Source organism: Phyllobates terribilis, unplaced genomic scaffold, assembly GCF_046119375.1.
Source record: "Phyllobates terribilis strain yellow unplaced genomic scaffold, ASM4611937v1 Scaffold_1__5_contigs__length_1240528914, whole genome shotgun sequence".
NCBI lineage: Eukaryota > Metazoa > Chordata > Amphibia > Anura > Dendrobatidae > Phyllobates > Phyllobates terribilis.
The window spans coordinates 1067016617-1067042967 of NW_027362761.1; the positions used below are offsets into that span (position 1 = coordinate 1067016617).

Below are 26351 nucleotides of genomic sequence, written 5' to 3' on the forward strand. Positions count from 1 at the left end.
GAGCTTCAACTCCCTCCATAAGTTTTCTATGGGATTAAGGTCTGGAGACTAGCTAGGCCACTCCATGACCTTAATGTGCTTCTTTTTGAGCCACTCCTTTGTTTCCTTGGCTGTATGTTTTGGGTCATTGTCTTGCTGGAAGACCCGGCCACGACCAATTTTTAATGTCCTGGTGGAGGGAAGGAAGTTGTCACTCAGGATTTTACGGTACATGGCTCCATCCATTCTCCCATTGATGCGGTGAACTAGTCCTGTCCTCTTAGCAGAGAAACACCCCCAAAACATAATGTTTCCACCTCCATGCTTGACAGTGGGGACGGTTTTCTTTGAGTCATAGGCAGCATTTCTTTTCCTCCAAACACGGCGAGTTGAGTTAATGCCAAAGAGCTCAATTTCTGTCTCATCTGACCACAGCACCTTCTCCCAATAACTCACAAAATCATCCAGGTGTTCATTGGCAAACTTCAGACGGGCCTGCACATGTGCCTTCTTGAGCAGGAGGACCTTACGGGCACTGCAGGATTTTAAAACCTTTAAGGCGTAATGTGTTACCAATGGTTTTCTTGGTGACTGTGGTCCCAGCTGCCTTGAGATCATTAACAAGTTCCCATGTGTAGTTTTAGGCTGATCTCTCACCTTGCTCATGATCAAGGATACCCCACGAGGTGACATTTTGCATGGTGCCCCAGATCGATGTCGATTGACAGTCATTTTGTATTTCTTCCAACGGGACCAACAGTTGTCTCCTTCTCACCAAGCGTCTTACTTATGGTCTTACTTATGGTTTTGTAACCCATTCCAGCTTTGTGCAGGTCTATAATCTTGTCCCTGACATCCTTAGAAATCTCTTTGGTCTTGCCCATGTTGTAGAGGTTAGAGTCTGACTGATTGAGTCTGTGGACAAGAGTCTTTTATACAGGTGACTATGTAAGACAGCTGTCTTTAATGCAGGTAACGAGTTGATTAGGAGCGTCTAACTGGTCTGTAGGAGTCAGAACTCATAATGGTTTGTAGGGGGATCAAATACTTATTGCTCACTGAAAAATGCAAATAAATGTATCTAATTTATACAATGTGATTTTCTTGATTTCTTGGGGGGATATTCTATCTCTCAATGTTAAAATTAACCTACCCTTAAAATTATAGACTGTTCATGTCTTTATCAGTGGGCAAACTTACAAAAACAGCAAGGGATCAAATAATTATTTCCTTCACTGTAGAGCTAAAAATCATTCTTGCTTTTGTGTTTGATTAAAACTTTTGCACAGTTTTGCTTTTACAGGATAGTTGTTTCTCTGCTCATTCATCTGTAATCATAAATCAGCTGAGAAGAGCTCAGAAAAAGACAGATAAAAGAGTTACAAACTCTCCGTCAGACTGTCACAGTGGGCTCACTCATAGATTGTCAGTTATCTCATTCTGATGGCTATATACAATGTTATCCCATACCAGTATAAAGCTAATTAATTCAAGCCAAGGCTGTTAAATATTAATATCATGTTTGCCTGGTTGCTATGTAGGATACACCAGTGCCCATATTTTTTGTAGTTTCGTGTCATCCGGGGGTTGGCAGACCTATACTAATTACACAAATCAGTCATGCTTCAGAAAACAGCAGAGCAAACAGATTGTATTGTTAGTAACAAGAAACCATCAATCTCTAGTCCCCAACCAGTGGGCGATAGACAAGAGCATAGCACTCCGTACACTGCGTACTCACTGCCAGAGCCAGATAGTAGGACCTGCTATACAAGTGAGGGAACATCTGCGTAAACTAGTGGAAAACAAAATGCAGAGAAAACCAGCTGAGATATAAAAAAGGGAGAAAAAGAAGGAACAGTTATAAAGGAAAGGTAAACCTGCAATCCATTACTATTAGAATGCTCAATCAGGTCATGATCCGGCCTGTTGACAAGCTCATTTTGATAATGGTTTTTATTAATGAGCATATAAGCAACACCCAGTGATGCCCAGCAGGAAACTGGCCAGACACACTGCGGAGTGCAATGTGGAGGCCTGCACAGGATAAGATCCTTAAAAGGTGCTGGCCACTTTCTGCCAAATTTTCAGAAGTGCTGTACGCTGATCTAATATAATAACATAAGGAAAGCTTTAAGGGCTTACATTAGCCTACAAAATGAAGCCTCATTAGAAGGCATGAAGATTTAGTGCATCAATAACTTCCCTCTCCTGCTGCGGGTGCTAAAAGCCCTCAGTCCTGCACGGTATTGGTGCTGACAGCAAGGCGATACAAGGTGTCTTTAGCGTCCCAAAGTGGCGACAGTTTCCTCTACTGAGTGTGCACATAGAAGCAAGATCTTCTCCATCTACACTTAACCACCCCAGCACTTGTGCAGCAGGAGACCCGGCCATTGTGCTTTGTATCCTATGCACAGATGAGCACTGGGAGGGGGCTTCCCTGTGCAGGATAAGGTGGGCCCTGAAGAGCTTTAGAGTTCCTTCTACCACTCCAGGTCACAACATTTCTGAGATTCAGGCAGAAACTGGTAAGCCCCTTTAAAGGCTTTTCAGACTGTAATGTGTGAGCCTGGTATGCTCCGAAAATTACAATTTGTAAGGCTGGAAAACATTTTTTACAATGGATTGTCGGCTCTTTAAGAACAGGCTGCGAATCCAAGTATATTGGTTAGTTAAAGAATAAGAGAGAGAACTATTCTTTTCAGAGACAGATACAAGTTTTATTATTAATAAGAAATTAAAAAGAGGCTTTAAAGCCTGAAATAAGTGTTGGATGGACACATTGTTCAAGTACCTGCTGGACGAAGACATTGTTCAAGTGGCTGGCGAGTCTGCGAGCAAACTGCTCCCGGAGGTCTCTGAACATCTGCTGCTGCTGGGAGACGGCCTGGAGCATGGAGTGTCCTGTGTGATATCAACAGGGGAACAGGTCAGATCACTTTATCAGAAGCACAATCATTATATTGTACAATGGATGTAGCAAGTAAATAGTCAAAATAAGAATAACTCAGACCCGCTTTGTACAATCTGTTCTGGCTGTAAGGACATGTAACTGCTGAATCTAATCGCTGGTCGCTGCAATGACACGTTGGTCACCGCTGTGGTCAGTGACCGGCACCATCACTGACATGCCCATACTGCTACAAGACAAAGCAAGGGGATTGATGGAATACCGGGGGAATTGGTAAGGTAACAATACATCATTTTTTTTCTTTTACAAATATGAATGAAATTGGTGCTAGTGTTTTAGTCAATTTCTCTTCAAGATAATGTCTAACCTGCCGTGTGACGTATAAATGGGGTGAAAAGAGTGCACGGCTTAATGGAGTACTAGTAGGTGTGATAATAAAGAATAATAATAATAATAATAATAATAATAATAATAAATAATAGCAAATACCTCCAATTAGAAAAGAGAAATGTAGTATATTTTTTTCTGATTCGCTATGTCTCTTACCCCATGTGCAGGGCATTGCAGGACCTTAGGTATCCTTGGTTATGACCACTGATATATTGTGACAGTTAGCTAGTTGTTAGTGGTCGTAACCATGGATACCTAAAGTCCTGCAATGGCTGCACATGAGGAAAGAGACATAGCGAATCAGAAAAACTATATATACCATATTTCTAATTGGAGGTATTTGCTAATATTATTACAGCTACTACATATTGGAATAGGATCATGGAGATGGGAATACCCCTTTAATGCTACTTTTTTTTTTCTTTTTGGATGCTACTTTTTAAAATGATGCAAAAAAAAAAAAAATGCAAATGAGAAAAAAAAAAGTTACATCTCTTCGTTGAGTATGAGGCCAAGTTCGTACAACCATACTTTCAGTCTGCGTGAAAAAAAGAACACACGAACACTCAGACCATTATAAATCAATGCGCTATTTTTAAGCGATATGGATAAGCGCATAAGCAATATTTTTTTTTTTCATGGACCAAATCAGAGCAATTAAAAAAATAAATAAAATTGCAGCATGCTCTAGTTTCTTCCGTGTGTCAAATGAGACTCACCCATTCAAGTCTATGGGTGCACACAAAAAAAAAAAAAAATACAAACAAATAATTCCACACAGAGACGCCGTATAGCATCCAATTTTTATGGATACATTGCAATGCTTTAAACCCAGGAAACTGTATTCGGTCTTGTAACTTTTTAATAACTATTTGTATAAAAACGATTGCACAAGGATCACTAATGAAAAGAAATATGCAAATTGCCTCTTCAGAGAGAAGGAGGACTTGAACGCTATAGCGCCACCTGTTGGAAGCAGCAATCCTACAAGTCATAATCGACGCCGAGTCTTGCAATATGACTTAGTATAATAGCCAAATCAGAATCTCAATTTGTAGACACAGTGTTTCGGGCTATTGCCCCTCGTCAGTGCAAAGTATGAGAACTGATTTGGTTACGTGAGAGAAAAATGAAAAGAAAAAAAAAAAAAATAGTCTGAGTTTTCTGGATGAAACGTTGATTCTTTTTATACGCTCATCTGATCTGAATGGCAGTGACATATCGGTCAGACACGGCAAATGCAGTCCTAAATCTGTCACAATGATTAAATAGACCAGCTTCTACCTAGGCACGGGCTTTGATAACTGTGGGCAAGGCGTGTACCTGGCTGGAGCGTGACATTCATACACTGTAGCAGCGCCTCTGACGCATTGGTGCAAGCCTCAATCCCACGGGATGACGACAGATCCGCCTCCTGCAGGGCTTTAATGTGACCCTTCGACAAGTCCATATGGTTCTGAAACATGGCGAAGACATTTATTTATACATCCTCCTACTTGTGACAATACTTTCATATCAAACACAGAGAAAACAAGAAAAATACAACTAAAAATAAAAGATATGAACTGAAATAGAAAAAAAACTAACAAATATCAGGGAGACGTTTAATATCCAACATTACTTCTACCCTCCCACACACAGCCGAAGAGCAGTACTCCCGTCCATAGGATGCAGTATAGAGTGAGTGGCAAGTGGAAATACTGTGTATTAAAGGGATTGTCCTGTATTAAAAAAAACAAAAACAAACAAACAAAAAACCATGGCTGTTTTGTTTGGGAAATAGTGCCACAAAATGCCACAGGATGTGCATGGTAATGCAGCTCAGCCTCATTTGCTTAAAGGGGTTTGTCCCCATAATTTATAAGCTCCTGATAGTTGGGATCTCCACAGATCCTGGGAACAGATGGGAATCCCTATGTTTGATAGGTTGAGAATGCATAACACCGCTCCATTCACTGTCTATGGGACTAACAGAGATCGCTGTTAAAGGGGTAATCCCATGAGTCTCAGGAATAATGCTCATTACTCACACCTTTACAACATTAGTCTCTTCATTCCTTGTGGGCGGCATCAGCTTTTCCCATGTAACCAGGAGGCACCTATATCTATCTATCTATCCATCCCTAACCATACGTGTCCACAACAGAGGGTGACCCTGCACTCCACATAGCAGAAACCACATGGGCCACTATTATCAATGAAAATAGAACTTATAAAGCCGCACACTATTTTTAATGGATGCATATTGCAAATACACACTATATTGTTTTCTGAACAATGCTTTTTCAGAGACACCCCCTTTAAGACTATACTTATTATGGGTTTACACCACCCGACTTAAAGCAATGAACGACTGACGATCAATAAATATTTACTGTTTAAAGGACTGTCAGCACAGAATGACTGTCCAAACCAAGCACAAGTGTTCGGTGTATCACAGCAGGGCCAATCATTTATATACACACCTTCCCACCTGCTTGTTTTCCCTCAATTTTCACCCCCATATTCTTTAATTGACAGCTCTGGCTTCATAGAGCCAGATAAGGGAGGAGATAGAGGGAAAACAAGCAGGTGGGAAGGTGTATATAAATGATTGTTCAAACCAAGTACAGGCAGTCGGTGCATCACAGCTTGGCCAGTCATTGTGCTGATAGAGTCTCTTTAATAGCCCGTTCACACAAGAAGACCGCCCTTCAGATGCGCACTTGGTAATCAATAACACAATATTCAGTGAAGGCCGCCATTGTTCTCGGCAGCACAAAACATGTTTACACAGGACAATGTGCGTCAGAAAACGATGAATTTATGTGCAGCACAAAAGAGGGATTTTTGGTACTCACCGTAAAATCTTTCTTGGAGCCTTCATTGGGGGACACAGGACCATGGGTGTATGCTGCGGTCGCTAGGAGGTTGACACTAGGCAAAAAAAGAAATAGCTCCTCCTCCGCAGTATACACCCGCCTACAGGCACTAAGCTCACCAGTTAGTGGCTAAAGCAGTAGGAGAAACATAAAATAACCAACTATGCAATGCCCAACGGGGCACAACCGTGAAAACTAAATGAGATGCCCAAAATCAGGGAGGGTGCTGTGTCCCCCAATGAAGGCTCCAAGAAAGAGATTTTACGGTGAGTACCAAAAATCCCTCTTTTAGCGCTTCATTGGGGGACATAGGACCATGGGACGTCCTAAAGCAGTCCCTTGGGTGGGAGAACACAAGATAGTCACAGACTAGGTCAGACTGCGGGCAACCGCCACCTGCAGGACCTTCCGTCCAGGACTTGCATCAGCCGAAGAATAAGTGTGGACCTTGTAAAACCTTGAAAAAGGTGTGGAGTGAAGAACACGTTGCGGCTTTACAGATTTGAGAAGCCGAAGCCTGATGGCGAACCGCCCAAGAGGCCCCCACCGCCCGGGTGAAGTGAGCCCTTACCCACCCTGGGGGAGGTTTGTCTGAGACGCAATATGCCTCCAAAATGGTCGAACGTATCCAACGGACGATGGTTGACTTGGAAGCAGGAAGACCCTTGCGACGCCCCTCAGGGATGACAAACAGGGCATCTGAACGCCGAAGGGTAGCAGTTCTAGAAAGGTACACACGTAGAGCTCTGACCAGATCCAGCTTATGCAGGGATTTCTCCTGTGGATGCACTAGAGCCGGGCATAAAGAAGACAAAACAATGTCCTCATTGATGTGGAAAGAGGAGACTACTTTCGGCAAAAAGGAAGGCACCGGCCTGAGCACTACCTTGTCTTGATGGAAGACCAGAAAGGGCAACCGACATGAGAGGGCTGCGAGCTCTGCAACCCCTCCTAATTGAGGTAACCGCCACCAAAAAAGCCACCTTCCAGGAGAGAAGAGAGGCGGAGATGTCCTGAATGGGTTCAAACGGGGCCTGTTGGAGAACGCTTAGGACCATATTAAGGTCCCATGGGTCCACTGGAGGACGATAAGGCGGCGCCAGGTGAGCTACCCCTTGTAGAAACGTCTTGACCTGAGGACAGCCAGCCAAGTTACGTTGGAATAGAATGGACAAGGCCGAAACTTGGCCTTTGAGAGTGCTTAGAGAGAGAGTCCCGCCTCCAGGCCAGACGGAAGAAAGGCCAAAATGACCGGTAACGAAAAAGACATTGGAGCTAGCTGATCTTGCTCGCAGTGACGAAAAAAAGGCTCTCCAGGTTCTGTGGTATATGCGTGAGGTAGCGGGTTTTCTGGCGTTAATTAGGGTCTGAATGACGTGGTCAGCAAAACCCGCCTTCCTCAACACTGCGGCCTCAACGGCCATGCCATTAAATTCAGAGAACGAGAACTCTGATGAAGAATAGGTCCTTGAGAGAGGAGATCCGGACGGTCTGGTAGTCTCCAGGGGGAGTCGACGAGCAGGTTTACTAGATCTGCATACCAGATGCATCTGGGCCAATCTGGGGCTACTAGAATTACCGGTACTCCTTCTGTCTTGATCTTTTTGACGACTCGAGGGATCAAAGGTAGAGGGGGAAAGAGATAGGGCAGCTGGAACTGAGACCATGATATGACTAGCGTGTCTTGAGCGATCGCTAGCGGATCGCGGGACCGAGCTACAAAGGATGGGACCTTGTGGTTTAACCAAGACGCCATGAGGTCGACGTCCGGCGTGCCCCACCGTAAGCAAATCTGACGAAATACCTCGGGATGGAGAGCCCATTCTCCTGAGGTAAGACCCTGCCAACTGAGGAAGTCGGCCGCCCAATTGTCGACCCCCGGAATGTGGACTGCCGAGATTGCCGGAACGGTCTTTCGGCCCAAACTAGCACTCTTGCTACCTCTTTCAAGACGGGCTTGCTGCGCGTTCCTCCCTGATGGTTTATGTATGCCACGGCCGTGGCATTGTCCGATTGTATGCAGACTGGGAACCCTGGTAGAATCTCCTGCCAGTGACGCAACGCCAGGTAAATTGCCCTTATCTCCAAGATGTTGATCAGTAGGGAGACTTCGTGGGGACTCCACCGACCCTGCACCGTGTGGTGAAGGAAGACTGCCCACCAACCGATGAGGCTGGCATCGGTCATGACCACCTGCCAGCGAAGCGGTAGGAATGACCTCCTGGGTCTGAAGGAAGAGAGGCGGGTCCACCAGGTTAGTGATCTTCTTACATGAAGTGGTAACCTGATGCGTCGATCTAGAGACGACGGGTTCTTGTCCCAAGCCGACAGAAGGGCCAGTTGAAGAGGCGGGTATGAAACTGGGCAAAAGGCACTGCTTCCATGGCTGCGACCATTTTTCCCAGGACACTCATGCATAGGTGAAGGGGGTGTGAACTTGGGTCGGAGAGAAGGTGGATCCCCCGACGGAGAGAGTTTCTTTTCCCTCGGAAGAAGGACCCGGGCACGGGTCGTGTCGAACTGCATCCCTGGAAAGGTTACATGTTTGATCTGGAGGCTGTGGAGACCGTCCCTGAACATGGGACCTTTGATTAACAGGTCGTCGAGGTAGGGGATAATTACAATCCCCCTGGCTCGTAGAATGGCCATGACAGTCGCCATTACCTTCGTGAAAACCCTCGGGGCGGAGGCGAGGCCGAAAGGGAGGGAAGTGAACTGGTAATGTGCGTTCTGGAAGGAAAAGTGAAGGAACTTCTGATGTGATGCGCAGATTGGGATGTGAAGATACGCGTCTTGAATGTCCACTGAACATAGATATTCCTCGGCTTCCATCGAGGCGATTACCGACCTGAGGGACTCCATTCTGAAGCGTCGGGTGCGTACTTGTTGGTTTAGCTGTTTGAGATCCAGGATTGGACGTAGTGAGCCGTCCTTTTTTGGAACAACGAAAAGATTGGAGTAAAAACCGGAAAACCTTTCCTGAAAGGGGACGGAAACTATGACTCGTAAGCGCAGAAGGGAGGCAATGGCCTGAAGGAAGCCGGGAAGCAGAGATGGTTGTGGGGGGTGGGACCTGAGAAATCGTGTTCCTGGCCTGGCGTTAAATTCGATTTTGTAGCCGGAGGTCACAATCTCCTTGACCCAGGCGTCTTCTATTGCCGAGACCCAAGAGTCTCGGAACAGAAGCAGACTGCCGCCCACCCTGGGAGAAGTCCCAGGTGGGAGTGACCCATCCTGCTGAGGAAAATCTGTTGGATTGTGATCAGGATCCAGAGGACTCGGAGGAGCGACCCTTTGCACGCCAGTTGGGAGTGGGCCTAAAGGAAGGCTTACGTCTCTCTCACTGTGCAGGGGTATGGTCCTTTTGAGAGGAGGGGCCCGGTTGAGCGAACTGACGAAAGGACCGGAACTGAAGGGAACGTCTCCTAGGAAAGGGCCGTTTAGGTCTGTGCTGGGGAAGGGAGGTGCTTGTCCCCAGTGGCATCAGAAATAATTTGGTCTAACTTAGACCCAAACAACCTGGAGCCTTGAAAAGGAAGATTTTTTGGAAGCCGGGTCGGCGTTCTAAGCCTTCAGCCAAAGAATTCTACGTAAGGTAATAAGATTGCTAGAGACACGGGCTGAGCAGGCAGCAGAGTCGAGGGACGCCGTGAGCAGTTATTTCCCTGCGTGGGCGATCTGATCCGCTAGGTCAGCCAGATCGTCCGGGGAAGAACCCGTTAAAAAGCCCTGCCTAAGCTGTTTGGCACATGCGGACACTGCTTTCGATACCCAAGTTGAGACAAAGGGAGGCGCCAGCAGCCTCTAAGGCTGACTTAGCCAAGGCCTCAACCTGTCTATCCGTAGTGTCCTTAAGGGAGCAACTATCTGGAAGAGACAGCACCGTTTTGCCCGAGAGACAGGAGGATCCACCGATGGGGACTCTGTCCATTTGCTGACAAGTTCATGGATAAACGGGTATAGCATGTCTAACTGTTTCTTTCCAGAGAAGCGCTTTTCTGGATGCTCCCACTGTTTCTGAAAGACGCCGTCAAATTCTGTATGGTTAGAAAAGGTGCGTGCCGGGCGCTTAATTCTCTTGAAGGAAACAGAGTAGTCCTGAGAAGGGCTCTCATCCTCTTTAACGTGCAGAGTCTGATTGACGGCCGATATAAGGCTGTCAACCATGTCCTGGATCTTGGAATATTGGTCCGTGTTGGATCCAGAGTCTGAATCTGATGCAGAGTTAGATCCCAGGGAAGTCTGGAGAGCTGGAGGATGAGCTTGTGTGAATCAGTTTCTGAGAACGTGCTCTCAGTCTGCCCTTGGGAGGAGGGGGCAGGGGTGCCTGCGAACCGTCCGTGGGAACGTTCGGAGCACTGGTGGCCGTGGATAACAAAGGCAAGCGTTCTAGGACCTGCACCAGAGATTGAGATATCTTGGGGAGGTCAGAGACAGACTGGGACATAGCAACAGCCCACTCTGGAGGAGAGGGAGTTCCTTCATCCTGGGTGGCGGGGGGATCTTGGGGTGCCAGCATGGCGGGAGGTTTGCAGGTTGAGCAGAAAGATGTTGTGAGACCCGCGGGCCACTTAGTACCGCAAAGAGCACAGGCGTAGTATGTGACTATGTGAGAAGGACAGACAGAGCTCCCTGGGTTTGGGCATATGTGCCTGACCAGGGATACTGCAGAGGAGGGAGCCTGTGGGCAGGAAAGGGTGTGGTTCGGTGCCAGGGCAGAGCCTACCCGGTCCTGAAGTAACCACGCTCAAGTGTCCCCCGTCGGAACTCCGGAGCTGAGGCTGGAGTGGGAGTCAGGAGCAGAGCTGCGGTGTTGCAGCAGCCAGGCAGAGTGATGGCATCGGCGTAGAGGGGCGGGGCAGGAGCAGAGCGCGCTGCCCTGATGACAAGGGGCGCCGAGACTCTGATAGGTGGAGGGAAAGGGGGCGGGCTAAAAGGACCCGGCTGCTGATAGGTCCGCGGGAGGGCTTGTGGGCATGGCGGAAGCATCACAATGCTCCTCGGTCCTGATTGGTATATTGCAGGAGGGGGTGTATACCTGCCGGTAAGATGAACGGCGCACCAGAGACGCCCCCCGACGGAGAAAACGCGGGCAGTTTTGCCACGCATAATGAAGAGGAAGGAGGTGGGGGGACGCGAGGAGAGGGGGCGTGGCCCAGGAAGCGCTGCTGTAGTAAGCGCCATGTTTGATGAGGGGGGGAGAGGGAGAGGAGGGGGCATGGCAGGCAGCGCTGGGGGCCTGGGACCTGCGGTTGTGAGACAGCAGGAGCTGTACCTTTCTGTCCTTTTTTAGGATCCCGATACCTCTTCTTCTTCTCCCCTTCTGAGGATGATCACAGGAGGTCCTCCGTGGATAGGGGGGATCCTGGCTCTTCCTCCTTCCCGCACTGGACAGTGCAGGAGACGGTGTCAACCCCAGATCTGGGAGAAGGTCACCGCAGTGACCACCGTCTCCCTCCCAGGCCGCTCTGAGGAGGGGGCTGGGGTGGGGAATAGACAAGGATTGGCCACCGGAAATCACCCTGAGGTGACAGGGTATAGGTCCTGCCCAGCGGGTCCGAGAGTGGGCGATGTGGGGGCTGCCACACTGCTCTCTCGGTCGCTTGTGAAATGGGTTAACAGGAGACGCAATGTTACCTGTTAAACCTGAAGAGCTGTATCTGAAAAATAAAAAAAAAAAGTATTAATAAAACACAACAGGGTTGGATCTGTTAGGACACTAAGCTTAAACTGGTGAGCTTGGTGCCTGTAGGCGGGTGTATACTGCGGAGGAGGAGCTATTTCTTTTTTTGCCTAGTGTCAACCTCCTAGCGACAGCAGCATACACCCATGGTCCTGTGTCCCCCAATGAAGCGATAAAGAAATATAATTTCAACCAACGAACAGGCATTTTTCTCATTCATCGGGTGATTGGCATTCTGTTTACTTTGCCCGACTATCAGGAAACATGAGTTCGCCCACAATTGGGTGTAAATGGGCCCTAACACAGCACAAGAACTTGTATAATAGTGTTTATATTATCAGGAAAGAAACAAAGGCAACAATACAGTGAGTACAGAAAGTATTCAGACCCCTTTAAATTTTTCACTCTGATTCATTGCAGCCATTTGGTAAATTCTACAAAGTTCTTTTTTTTTTCTCATTAAGGTACACTCTGCACCCCATCTTGACTGAAAAAAAAACAGAAATGTAGAAATATTTGCAAATGTATTAAAAAAGAAAAACTGAAATATCACATGGTCATAAGTATTCAGACCCTTTGCTCAGACACTCATATTTAAGTCACATGCTGTCCATTTCCTTGTGATCCTCCTTGAGATGGTTCTACTCCTTCATTGAAGTCCAGCTGTGTTTAATTAAACTGATAGGACTTGATTTGGAAAGACACACACCTGTCTATATAAGACCTTACAGCTCACAGTGCATGTCAGACCAGATGAGAATCATGAGCTCAAAGGAACTGCCCAAGGAGCTCAGAGACAGAATTGTGGCAAGGCACAGATCTGGCCAAGGTTACAAAAGAATTTCTGCATTACTCAAGGTTCCTAAGAGCACAGTGGCCTCCATAATCCTCAAATGGAAGAAGTTTGGGACCATCAAAAGTCTTCCTACACCTGGCTGTCCAGCCAAACTGAGTAATTGTGGGAGAAGAGCCTTGGTGAGAGAGGTAAAGAAGAACCCCAAGATCACTGTGGCTGAGCTCCAGAGATGCAGTAGGGAGATGGGAGAAAGTTCCACAAAGTCAACTATCACTGCGGCCCTCCACCAGTCGGGCCTTTATGGCAGAGTGGCCCGACAGAAGCCTCTCCTAAGTGCAAGACATATGAAAGCCCGCTCAAAAAATGAAAGTTTGCTCAAAAACACATGAAGGACTCCCAGACTATGAGAAATAAGATTCTCTGGTCTGATGAGACGAAGATAGAACCTTTTGGTGATAATTCTAAGTAGTATGTGTGGAGAAAACCAGGCACTGCTCATCACCTGCCCAATACAATCCCAACAGTGAAACATGGTGGTGGCAGCATCATGCTATGGGGGTGTTTTTCAGCTGCAGGGATAGGAAGACTGGTTGCAACTGAAGGAAACATGAATGAGGCCAAGTACAGAGATATCCTGGATGAAAACCTCTTCCAGAATGCTCTGGACCTCAGACTTGGCCGAAGGTTAACCTTCAAACAAGACATTGACCCTAAGCACACAGCTAAAATAACAGGAGTGGCTTCAAAATAACTCTGTGATCCTTCTTGACTGGCCCAGCCAGAGCCTTGACTTAAACCCAATTGAGCATCTCTGGAGAGACCTGAAAATGGCTTTCCACCAACGTTCACCATTCAACCTGACGGAACTGGATAGGATCTGTAAGGAAGAATGGCAGAGGATCCCCAAATCCAGGTGTGAAAAACTTGTTGCATCATTCCCAAGAAGACTCATGGCTGTACTAGCTCAAAAGGGGGCTTCTACTCAATACTGAGCAAAGGGTCTGAATACTTATGACCATGTATATTTCAGTTTTTCTTTTTTAATAAATTTGTAAAAATTTCTACATTTCTGGGTTTTTTTTTCAGTCAACATGGGGTGCAGAGTGTACTTTAATGAGAAAAAAAAATGAACTTTTTTAGAATTTACCAAATGGCTGCAATGAAACAAAGAGTGAAAAATTTAAAGGGGTCTAAATACTTTCCGTACCCACTGTAAATATGCAGAAATATGTCCGGTGTACTTATGTCTCTATAGCTCTTAGCCTGTGACTGGGTGGGAAAACCAAAGAGACGGCATTGCGTGGTCCTCTGTGACACTAATCACCACATTAATGCATTATATGGCCACTGTACACACACATTATGTTACTATTACTACACCAGAGTGGCTCAAGGTACTTACCACAAGAAACTCGATTTCCCCCAGCAGGGTCTCGCTGTTGGCTTTGCTCAGCTCGATGAGGTAGTTGCTTTCAGAGATGTGATCCATCTGCTCCTTCACGCTTTGAAGCATCTCCTCGTAGCTGCTCAACTTGCCTTCGATCTGGTCCACCTCCTTCAGAGCCTCGTCCAGCAGCTTCATCAGGATGTTCACTTGTTTCTCAGAGGCCATGATGGACTGGATATTGGCCTGGAAAGGATTACGCAAATGTTTACAGCCCTTAGCCTCATATTGTAACGTTTCACTGTCTTATTAATGAGGTTGCCAGAGGATAAAAACGGATCTTGACACTCTGGAAATGGCAGAATATGACCACTTAGCCAAACAAGCAGAGACCCACCAGAACTTCTTGCCATTTCCAGTGTGTCAAGACAAGATCAGAAAGTAGGGACCAGGTAAGCTTTAGTCTGGGAGCTGCTGGAAATCAGAGGACAAGTATTGCTTCCTTTATTTTTCTTTAACCAATCTAAGCCCTAACGGCTCATTCATACGTCAGTTTTTCACGTACAAGTGCGATCAATGTTATGACTAAGGATGAGTCATCAATGTAAAAGTAGTGGACAACCTCTTTAATGAAATGTCTCATTCCATGAAAAGGAAATGCAAATACTGCCACAAATATGGCTCCAGGTCACGTAACACCAAACGTTGGCCCTGAGCACTTGCAGAGATTGTCCCCTCATAGGACAAATGCAAAGAGGCAATCACCGCCATACGCAGCACACTTCCATCCTCAAGATCACTAGTGTCTCTTACCCCATCCAGAACTTGCAGCTCTCTGGATAACTTTTCTGCAAAGGCTTCTGCATTGGAAATGGCATATTCACAACCCTCCATCATGAACTCAATGTCCTGCTTCTCCCGTGTATTTAGCTCCTGGTACTCGGCAGCCTCGTCTTCTCCCCCGGCCACGCTCTGATTCTCTCCACTGGGAACAGATTCTTTAAATTTACAATAAAAAGATAAAAATCACACTGGAGAACATATGCACGAGTACACACAGTGCGCTGAGCTTTGGGATTGTCACAACAATGTGCTCTTATAGAGGAGTCAAGCTGCTTGGATCCTAAATGACCAGACCTTTTTTTTTACTTTTACTTTTTGTTGCATACAGTGGTATAAAAGGAACCAGTCAGGTTATTCAGGAACAAAGCTCCTTATACCAGACATCTATGGTTCATTCTGACACGCTGCCGCATTACAGAGAAAACATCTGAATGTTAGCTGGAAAGAGAGCAATCATCTTATTGTTCGCACCAGATTATTGCTGCACCGCTCTGCTAACGCTCATTTGGTTTAACACTTTTGGCAGCCACACATACATACATACATACATACATACAAATTTTCTAACACTCAAGGATGGAATGATTTACACCCCTTTGGGACAAGGAGGAGGTTCGAGGAAATGTAGATGTCTGTCAAATCTTTGGGATTTCAGTCTTATTTAGAGGCACAAGAACCTGGTTTCTGCATTGTTTTGGCATCCAGTGAAGGAATTGTTAAGGGGAGGAGTAAACAGTGACTTTGGCCACGACACCTGCTGTGCAATCAAAGTTCTCTAGGTGTCACTGACACAGCGCAATACAAGGATTGTATATAGTTTTGCGACTTGCTTGTTGCATTCGCAGTACCCGGGAGCACCCAGTGCTATTCCATTTCGTTTATTAGGTGTTGCAATGAAGCAACGACATCTAGCGAACTTTGATCGTGATACAGGTGTTGCCAAGTAGTTACAGGCTTACACATTAGGGAATGGCATTATGGTCTGGTTCACATAGTAAAGATCGGGACAGTCATGTCTGCAAATTCTGGATATGGCTGGCTCCATGTGCTCGTCTGCATCACGTCTGGATGCAGGAGCCGCCTGCTTTTACACGTCTGCATCACGTCTGGATGCAGGAGCCGCCTGCTTTTACACGTCTGCATCACGTCTGGATGCAGGAGCCGCCTGCTTTTACACGTCTGCATCACGTCTGGATGCAGGAGCCGCCTGCTTTTACACGTCTGCATCACGTCTGGATGCAGGAGCCGCCTGCTTTTACACGTCTGCATCACGTCTGGATGCAGGAGCCGCCTGCTTTTACACGTCTGCATCACGTCTGGATGCAGGAGCCGCCTGCTTTTACACGTCTGCATCACGTCTGGATGCAGGAGCCGCCTGCTTTTACACGTCTGCATCACGTCTGGATGCAGGAGCCGCCTGCTTTTACACGTCTGCATCACGTCTGGATGCAGGAGCCGCCTGCTTTTACACGTCTGCATCACGTCTGAATGCAAGAGCCGCCTGCTTTTACACGTCTGCATCACGTCTGAATGCAAGAGCCGCCTGCTTTTACACGTCTGCATCACGTCTGGATGCAGGAGCCGCCTGCTTTTACACGTCTGTATCACGTCTGAATGCAAGAGCCGCCTGCTTTTACACGTCTGCATCACGTCTGGATGCAAGAGCCGCCTGCTTTTACACGTCTGCATCACGTCTGGATGCAGGAGCCGCCTGCTTTTACACGTCTGCATCACGTCTGGATGCAGGAGCCGCCTGCTTTTACACGTCTGCATCACGTCTGGATGCAGGAGCCGCCTGCTTTTACATGCAATATTCTCATCAGTAAAATGGATCAGACAAGTGCACGATGCAAGTTCTTCCAGACCATCAGTGCTTGTGGAAATTGCTTGTTTGCACTGGCACGTAGACAATGTCTGGTCATTGTGCCGTCCATTGCTCGCATAGACAGCACAGTGACCGAGACTGCAGCCGTCTGACCCAAGTGGCAGCCATCCAGGTAAAAAGGAGAGGATAGGTTTTCTCACAGGGTTTATCACTTCCACATATACTAAATTTACATTTCATGGCTATTATACAATTGCTTTAGGGTTTGTCCATACATGACTGATATGCTGCGAAGTGGAAGTGCTTGTGGAAAATTCACAGCAGCAAATAATCTCATCTGTAGCAAACTGGAAGAAAAATCTCATGAATACAGAAAAATTCTGCAGCTTATAATGACCTGTGGTGCAGAATTTTAATCCATAGTATGCAAATCTATGGTTCATATTTACACAGCAATGCAAAGAGTGAATTCTACGGCATTTCTGGAATAAAATCCGTATGATTTGTTGTGGTATTTTTTTTTTTGCCGCTGCAGAATCCACAGCATATCAGTCCCATGTGCACATACCCGTAAAGTTTCCATAACACCAGACAGAAGTAGAGAAGTCAGATCACCCACCTTCAGCAACTTTAGGCAGTTCTGGAAAGTAGTAAGTTTGGGAAAAAGAGCAGAGGACAGTAAGCAAAGGAGTATTATAGCGAGACAGACGGAGATTGCACTCACATATAGATACTTGTAATACTGCACTGATTAAGAAACTTACATTATTAATGAAAAAAAATATAAAGAATGAAACAAGGAAATTATTTGCTGGCAATCTCATACCTCTTAGCAATAATAAAGGCAGGCCACATCGCATGCAAATGCTGGTGGGGTATACAAAATTGGGATATTTCTATCCTATGATCTAATATCCAAGATTACAGTAGGTAGTGGGCACAATGTTCCAAAACTGGAGCCAAGTTAGACACTTAATTCAATGGTGATCAGTTTTCCTTAGTGAAAAAGTAAAGAAGTGCAAAAAAAGTACACAACGTACATCCAGCCCCCCGAGGATCAACTGAGAAAAGATATCGCTGGAAAATGGGAGTCATTGCTTGTGCTACGACCTTGACGTTGCCAAATGCTCTCCCCCTCCAGTTCTACCCTTAGCACGCACCTTCCAAAAGCTGAGAGCTGACATTAGCAAACTCGATTTTCTTCCTTAAATATCGCTGGTTCAGCTTCCAGATGCAGGAAATGAATGCATTCTTTTCAGCAGGGCTGCTGGCGACCCACTTGTAGATTTTGTCAAAATGGAGATCAAAATCTGGACTTTCCTGAAACATAATGATTTCAATTTAGCCCAATGACGAAGCAGTGCGGTTTTGAAAGCATTTGATAGTAAAAGTAATAGTTTAGAAAAAAGGCTCTGTCTGTGAGCGTCAAACAGGGACACCTAAGTCACACAGGTACAGGGGTGTGCGACAATAAATAGCTGATATTAGGACAGCCACATTACAGCTGAGCATATAGCACCAGAGATTGGATAATGGGCTGGAGCGGTAATGTGAAGACTGGAGCCATATGACGCAACTCGAGATTACAGATATTAGACTTTTTTAGAATGTGCTCACATTTGTAGTGTGAACCACCATCGGAGATGCCACCAAGCTTTCCTGCATTTAGGCTGTTATTGGCATCACAAATACATACTTAAAAGGGGTATTCCCATCTCCAAGATCCTATCCCAATATGTAGTGGGTATAATAATATTAACAAATACCTCCAACTAGAAATATAGTCTAAACCACCACCACCACAAAGTGTAGCCCCCTCTTATTCTTGCATATTCACTTACTTTAAGAGCATCCTTGGCATCCACCATAGACAGGTCTTTGAGCAACCATGCCGTCTGAGTCTTGTAGAAGTCACCTTTATCAGACTTCTTCACCTTCACCACTCGGACGTGTGCAGGCCACTCAGTGGTCACTGGGTGAATAGAGCGGCGTCATTAATTAGTGTGATAAAATGCATTACACAAAAATGTCACAACTTTCTGGTCTGAGAGACACATCTTCACATTGTAAAAATCTGAAGGGCATTTCCCATCTCACACATTTTGGGCATAATGGCAGTTTATGCTGAAAATGTCTGACTGGGGGGGGGGGGGGTGTCAATCGGGTTCCAGGATTGACGCTTATCAGTAAAACGGAGTTCCTCAGCTTCGTTGTTCCCCAAACTCCAGAGAAGAGGAGACATAATGGCCACAAATCAGTTATCACCACTATAGTTTTTGGGAGTTACAAAAACAACCACACAGCGGCCCATATAAGTGTCAGCCTCACACCACACACCATCCATCTATTAGGTGGCGACTTTCCTCAAAAAATTTGCATGAGCAGTTTGGGTCATAGTGATATATCTTAAGCCACTTTTACCCACTAAAATCATGCTTCTTGTCAAGTGAAGCAAAAAAAAGGGTCCAAACAAACACGTGAAATATGTGCAAGGCATGGGCTGCAGGTTACTGCAAATTGTGTTAAACATCTGGCACATATGGATCAGTAAAAAGTCCCCATTATCCCAAATGCAGTCTCATTAGCGCTCCCTACAGTGGGATTACTATCTCCCTTTTTCTACTTCATTGTACTTTCTTTCCTTGTTCTTCTTACAACAGTATCTCTCTGATCTGCCAAGACATAGACAAGTACAGTCTGTATGAGTCTTAATGGTTGGAGGCAATAGAGAACGGCATCATGGGCATCACGTTGTGCTCCAGCCTGGCCGCCGAGTCCCCGCCTGCAAGCCCAGCTCCCACCTGGTCGCAGAGCCCCTGCATTACACTGTAGAGCATGTAGCCTTTCCATTTTCTGTGATCACAGTATTGCTGATCTATCAGATCAGGGGGTGTCTGACTATCGCAACCTTGTCAATCAACTGTCTAAAGGGGCCACAGGGCTTGTATGATTACTACCGCCTCCTGTATGATCATTGCTCTGTATACTGTGGTGCACTGTTTGCAAATGTCCCATTGTACTGAGTGGGACATGATGCAATGCCCAGGCACCACCACTACCATTGAAGAGGCTGCAGCACTTACACAAGAGCCATGGCACCTTCTAATAGTAGAGTAGAAACTACTACTACCATAAAGTTGACAGAAAATTTTCCATATAAAATTGTAAACCATACTGGAAGTATATTATGTGCCCACAGCGCTGAATGGCAAAAACTGCCCATTTTGGAGGTTGTATGGACACACAGTATACAGTAGTAGATTGTTGAAGTGCTAAGGCTGGCATTATAACTGTGCCACTTACAACAAATAACAACCCCTAGGTGACCACATGGCATCCCCCCAGCTGTATTTTTGCATCACTCACACAGATGACAGAATTTCTTAATAGAAAATTTCTACTTCTAAACCAAAGGTTCCCTGAACACCTTTCATGATATATACAGTGGGTACGGAAAGTATTCAGACCCCTTTACATTTTTCACTCTTTGTTTCATTGCAGCCATTTGGTAAATTCTAAAAAGTTCATTTTTTTTCTCATTAAAGTACACTCTGCACCCCATCTTGACTGAAAAAAAAACCCAGAAATGTAGAAATTTTTGCAAATTTATTATAAAAGAAAAACTGAAATATCACATGGTCATAAGTATTCAGATCCTTTGCTCAGTATTGAGTAGAAGCACCCTTTTGAGCTAGTACAGCCATGAGTCTTCTTGGAAATGATGCAACAAGTTTTTCACACCTGGATTTGGGGATCCTCAGCCATTCTTCCTTGCAGATCCTCTCCAGTTCCGTCAGGTTGGATGGTGAACGTTGGTAGACAGCCATTTTCAGGTCTCTCCAGAGATGCTCAATTGGGTATAGGTCAGGGCTCTGGCTGGGCCAGTCAAGAATGGTCACAGAGTTGTTCTGAAGCCAGTCCTTTGTTATTTTAGCTGTGTGCTTAGGGTCATTGTCTTGTTCGAAGGTGAACCTTCGTCCAAGTCTGAGGTCCAGAGCACTCTGGAAGAGGTTTTCATCCAGGATATGTCTGTACTTGGCCGCATTCATGTTTCCTTCTATTGCAACCAGTCGTCCTGTCCCTGCAGCTGAAAAACACCCCCATAGCATGATGCTGCCACCACCATGTTTCACTGTTGGGATTGTATTGGGCAGGTGATGAGCAGTTCCAGGATTTCTCCACACATACCGCTTAGAACCTTTTGTTGATAATTCTATCTTCATCTCATCAGACCAGAGAATCTTATTTCTCATAGTCTGGGAGTCCTCCATGTGTTTTTGAGCAAACTCTATGCAGGCGTTCATATGTCTTGCACTGAGGAAAGGCTTCCGTTGGGCCACTCTGCCATAAAGGCCCGACTGGTGGAGGGCCGCAGTGATAGTTGAATTTGTGGAACTTTCTCCCATCTCCCTACTGCATCTGTGGAGCTCAGCCACAGTGATCTTGGGGTTCTTCTTTACCTATCTCACCAAGGCTCTTCTCCCACGATTGCTCAGTTTGGCTGGACGGCCAGGTCTAGGAAGACTTCTGGTGGTCCCAAATTTCTTAAATTTAAGGATTATGGAGGCCACTGTGCTCTTAGGAACCTTGAGTAATGCAGAAATATAATATATATAATCGTCTTATCCCGTCTGTCTGTCCTTCTGTCCAGAAAATCCCGTGTCGCTGATTGGTCCGGCCGCGGCCAATCAGCAACGCGGGATTTCAGAAAAAGATGGCGGCCGTTAGCGGCTCATCTGCTGCACGGAGGTCAGCGGCGATGCAGCCGGGAGATGACCGGCGCTAGCTGCTCGCAGCGGAAGTACCCGCACAGGCAGCGCTGCTCCCCGGTCCTCATTAATGCGATTCGCTGATTGGTCGTGGCCGCGACCAGTCAGCGATATTGGTGCCAAATTTAAAAACCTCTCTGATGATTGCGCCCGGTCGGCCGCATACATATTCTAGAATACCCGATGCGTTAGAATCGGGCCACCATCTAGTTATTTTATAACCTTGGTCAGATCTGTGCCTTGCCACAATTCTGTCTCTGAGCTCATCATTCTGATTTGGTCTGACATGCACTGTGAGCTGTGAGGTCTTATATAGACAGGTGTGTGCCTTTCCAAATCAAGTCCTATCAGTTTAATTAAACACAGCTGGACTCCAATGAAGGAGTAGAACCATCTCAAGGAGGATCACAAGGAAATGGACAGCATGTGACTTAAATATGAGTGTCTGAGCAAAGGGTCTGAATACTTATGACCATGTGATATTTCAGTTTTTCTTTTTTCATAAATTTGCAAAAATTTCTACATTTCTGTTTTTTCAGTCAAGATGGGGTGCAGAGTGTACTTTAATGAGCAAAAAAAAATGAACTTTTTAGAATTTACCAAATGGCTGCAATGAAACAATGAGTGAAAAATTTAAAGGAGTATGAATACTTTCCGTACCCACTGTATATATGAACTTTGTTCTGGCCGCTTCTGCTGTGTAAATATCTAGAAGATGCCGCATCCTCCGCTAACTTACCGGTGGCACATAGGAAACAGTTTTTCTTCTTTTTCCCAGCTTTGCAGACATTGACAATACTCAGAAGGCGCTCATCATTAGGGGTGAAGATATCCCTCTGCAGGGCATGCTTAATGGCAGTCATCCTCCAGGCGCCAAATTCACATCTATGTCACCTAGTAAGAGAAAGAGAATCTAAATACAACATGAGAAATTATTGCGTTTATGAAAAAAATTAACTAAAAGGAATCAAGAAACGGCATAAAGGCTCCAGTACAAGAGTTTTATTCTTTAGCTACACCAAATTCACGACCTGCACAGATTGCCTTAAACTTCTTTTGACAGCCAACAAGTTGTCATAAATGAGTAGGAAATAAACTGCAGTACTTGGCAACAGCTGCTAAGCAATGTATGGACCCGCGATGGTCATTGTTTCCATCAGTCTGCTGAAGGGTAGGGGGTGCCGGGTGGCAGACTCCTGTGTCCAGTGTAGATCATGTTTATCTATAAACAAGTCCCAGGAAACCCCTTTAAGCATTGCCGTGCACCCACTTGTCGGGGAGGTTGCATAATCATGGTGAAAACTGCAATGCCTATGCACCTGCTTTTTTTGTGCTCAAATTGATCTACAATTCCGGTGCATATATACTAGTTTATCACTCCAAGGCTAAGTTCACACACGTTGTGTTTTGCTGCAGAATTTGCAGCAGATTTTTATGCACATTTTCAGCTGCGTTTTGCAGTACCAGCAAAGTCTATGAGAAACCAGAGTTCTCTGTTCACACATGTTGCTTTTTGTTTGCTGCGTATTTTCTGCCTTGCTTACGTTTTTGGAAAATAAGGCAATGTCACTTCTTTCAGCGGTTTTTCACCCATAGGAAGTAATGGGTGGTGAAAAAAAAAAAAAAAAAAAAAAAAGTATCAAAAAACGCAGCTAAATTTATTTCAGCGTTTTTGATGGCAAAACATGGGTTCTATTTTGTGATTAACCATCTTGTCTTGGTCACTGAGATGGCTGTTTGTATTGGGAGAGTTTAAATAAAGCAGCAATGTGTAGAGGGTGTAAACATTAGCTGAGCTAGATGTGAGATTGAACAATACCTGTGGCCCAGTGAGGTGTGAAATTGATCCCATAGTGTGAAAGCAAATCGTGTCATACAAACTCAATGCATTGCCAATGTCTAAACTATTCCTGAACAATTCACTTCCCCCATTATGCCAAAAACAGAATGAGATTTTATTTTTTTTCCACAGAACTTTATGCATGAATAGAGACAGAAAGACAGCGGGAAGAAAAAAAACCGCTGAAAAAATGCATCTAAAAAAAGGCAGCAAAACCTGCATTTTTGACGCAGCCGTTTTCCTGCCAGAGAAAAGTTGTCAGCAGATTTAGCTGCAAAAAAAAAACACGTGTGTGAACATAGCCCGAGGCCGCAATCAGACATCTGTGTTTCACGTATATGTTCTGTGATTTTGAAGGACCACTCTGGCAGGTTTTTTTTATTTTACCACTGCCTGCACCTAGCCTTATACTTACCAGCCGCTGTTGTCTTCTGTTCGGTGCCACTCTAGTTGGTCTCCTGTAGTTTGTGACCTGCCGGATCGCTCCATGTTAGTTGGACGATCCGGAAGTCACAACTCAGTATAAGTCTATGAAAGACAGAACAAGGACCTCAGACTTACATTGAGAGCTTGTGACCATTACCTTTGACTTCTGGTCAGTCAGAAGGTGGCGGTCTGGGACCTGGAAAAGCTATAGACGGCAGCTAGTAAGTATAAGACTAGGGTAAGGGAACTTACATTAGCACAACCACTCCAGTGCGGAAATAAAAAAAAGACAACTGATGGAGCAGTGCATTAACGGGTAGAACATGTGCCCATTATAGTCTATGTGGCTATTCACATGTCACCAAGTGTCCACAAAAAAAAAATAAATCAGAGACATGTCCATCTTTGATCAGTTATGAATCAAAACGATCCATACAAGTCCATAGGTCTGTGAAATCACTGACAGCACAGGGAAGGCTCCAGTGCACAGTCTGTGCCGGCCGAGATTAACATTGCAGTGGATGGGAGAACCTTACTATTTTTTTTTTTTTTTTTTTAGATACATGAAAAATTGCTGATAAAACACTGATGGTAAAAACTGACACAAGGACCAAATACTAATGAAAATGAGATCCAAAACACTGATAATAATCAACGTTTTTTTTTTACGTACAATAAAAACACAGATGTCTGAATGAGGCCTGAAACGTAGCGGTTTGTACCGAGGCAGCGACAGGTCCCTGGATTACGTGTCCTATGCGCTCACAATGTCACCCCAATGGCGGCTCACATATCCTCCAACAGATTCAGGCTCGTACAGAGAAGATGGAGGACACACAGATCACACTGGGTCCTTTAGCTCTGGTAACGCGGCTCGTCCCTGCCCAGTGTCCTCCTCTATGGCACACTGGGTGCACTTAGGAGCATAAATGCTGTGCATTACATGCTCCCCTGCCAATCTACCCACCTGGCCTGCACGGCGGGCCGTTCCTTCATACATGGCCTCCGCGGACGCACCACATCTGTAGAGTACGGTGCACAGATCCAAAAAGGAGGAGCATCGTCCAGAGTCAGATGGTCAGTGCAATGGAGGACACAAACTATATGGTGACAGAGCCAGCAGCCGCCAAGTGTGAACCCCGTGAGGACTGATGGGGTATACAGAAGCTTCACCATAAGCAGCCACCTGCAGGGCGGCACCTGAGCATCAGCCTCCTGTCAGGGCAGGGCACAGGTGCTGGCACCGAAGGCCAACAGCTACCACCATCACCATAGGCTGGCACCGAAGGCCAACAGCTACCACCATCACCATAGGCTGGCATCTGGGCACCAGCCTCCTGTCAGGGCAGGGCACAGGTGCTGGCACCGAAGGCCAACAGCTACCACCATCACCATAGGCTGGCACCTGAGCATCAGCCTCCCATTAGGGCAGGGAACAGGTGCTGGGACCGAAGGCAAACAGCTACCACCACAGACTGGCACCCTAGCATCAGCCTCCTGTCAGTGCAGGGCACAGGTGTAGGCACCGACGGCAAAGAGCTACCACCATAGGCTGGCACCAGAGCATCAGCCTTCTGTCAGGGCAGGGCACAGGTGCTGGCACCGAAGACAAACAGCTACCACCATCATCATAGGCTGGCACCTGAGCATCAGCCTCCCATCAGGGCACAGGTGCTGGCACCGAAGGCAAACAGCTACCACCACAGACTGGCACCCTAGCATCAGCCTCTTGTCAGTGCAGGGCACAGGTACTGGCACCGAAGGCCAACAGCTACCACCATCACCATAGGCTGGCACCAGAGCATCAGCCTCCTGTCAGGACAGGGCACAGGTACTGGCACCAAAGGCCAACAGCTACCACCATCACCATAGGCTGGCACCTGGGCACCAGCCTCCTGTCAGGGCAGGGCAAAGGTACTGGCACCGAAGGCCAACAGCTACCACCATCACCATAGGCTGGCACCTGAGCATCAGCCTCCTGTCAGGGCAGGGCACAGGTACTGGCACCGAAGGCAAACAGCTACCACCACAGACTGGCACCGTAGCATCAGCCTTCTGTCAGGGCAGGGCAGGGCACAGGTGCTGGCACCATAGGCTGTTACACACACCACCGCAGACAGGTCACGCATTGGGCTGCTTTATATACAGCAGTGTATGGAGAAGAATCACTAGGAAAAAAACCTTTATTCTGCTAATAGGACCCCGGGCGTATAAGCACGGATATCCCGCAGCCTGGACTGTACACAGAAAACGGAGCCGCCCGCCACTCACCGGAAACCACGGAGGCCTCTCCGCCGTCACCACGCACTCTCCTCGGCTTTCCTGCCGCTCCCAGTCACCAGGGCCGGGGAAGGGAGGACACAGCGATGGGACTACACCTCACAGAAAGCCCTTGCGGGAGGAAGAAACACATTCAAACCCAGAAAACTTTATTCATACAAGCAGACAGTACACTGAGAAGCGTGTGCTCTGCACCAGTACACATACCGGCGCCGCGTTATTACTGATGGGGGATTAACCCCTCCACATCCGGAGACCATTTTCATTTCCCCTCCCTTTCCAAAAGCCTTAAATATTTGGTTTCTTGCAGGACGGGTTGTGGTATTTAATGTCACCATTCGTTTTACCATGTAATGAATTCCAA

The 26351-nt window shown here is 46.3% G+C and overlaps 1 protein-coding gene across 7 annotated transcripts in view; it reads right to left on the minus strand.

Moving 5' to 3' along the window:
* The window catches only part of EXOC1 (exocyst complex component 1), a 71472-nt gene extending 45332 nt beyond the window's left edge, over positions 1-26140 (minus strand). For 2 of the 7 annotated variants that reach the window (XM_073645454.1, XM_073645452.1), the window contains exons 1-10: positions 25979-26140; positions 22181-22335; positions 18514-18644; positions 17833-17992; positions 17292-17312; positions 14818-15002; positions 14023-14250; positions 4604-4736; positions 2774-2883; positions 1721-1774 (exon numbers count right to left, since the gene is read on the minus strand). In XM_073645454.1, the coding sequence (XP_073501555.1) occupies positions 1721-1774; positions 2774-2883; positions 4604-4736; positions 14023-14250; positions 14818-15002; positions 17292-17312; positions 17833-17992; positions 18514-18644; positions 22181-22304 (1146 nt within the window). In that variant the 5' untranslated portion in view covers positions 22305-22335; positions 25979-26140. The remainder of the gene's footprint in view (positions 1-1720; positions 1775-2773; positions 2884-4603; positions 4737-14022; positions 14251-14817; positions 15003-17291; positions 17313-17832; positions 17993-18513; positions 18645-22180; positions 22336-25978) is intronic. The other 5 variants (XM_073645457.1, XM_073645455.1, XM_073645453.1 and 2 more) reach the window with 4 other exon arrangements.
* Positions 26141-26351: the final 211 nt, after the last annotated feature.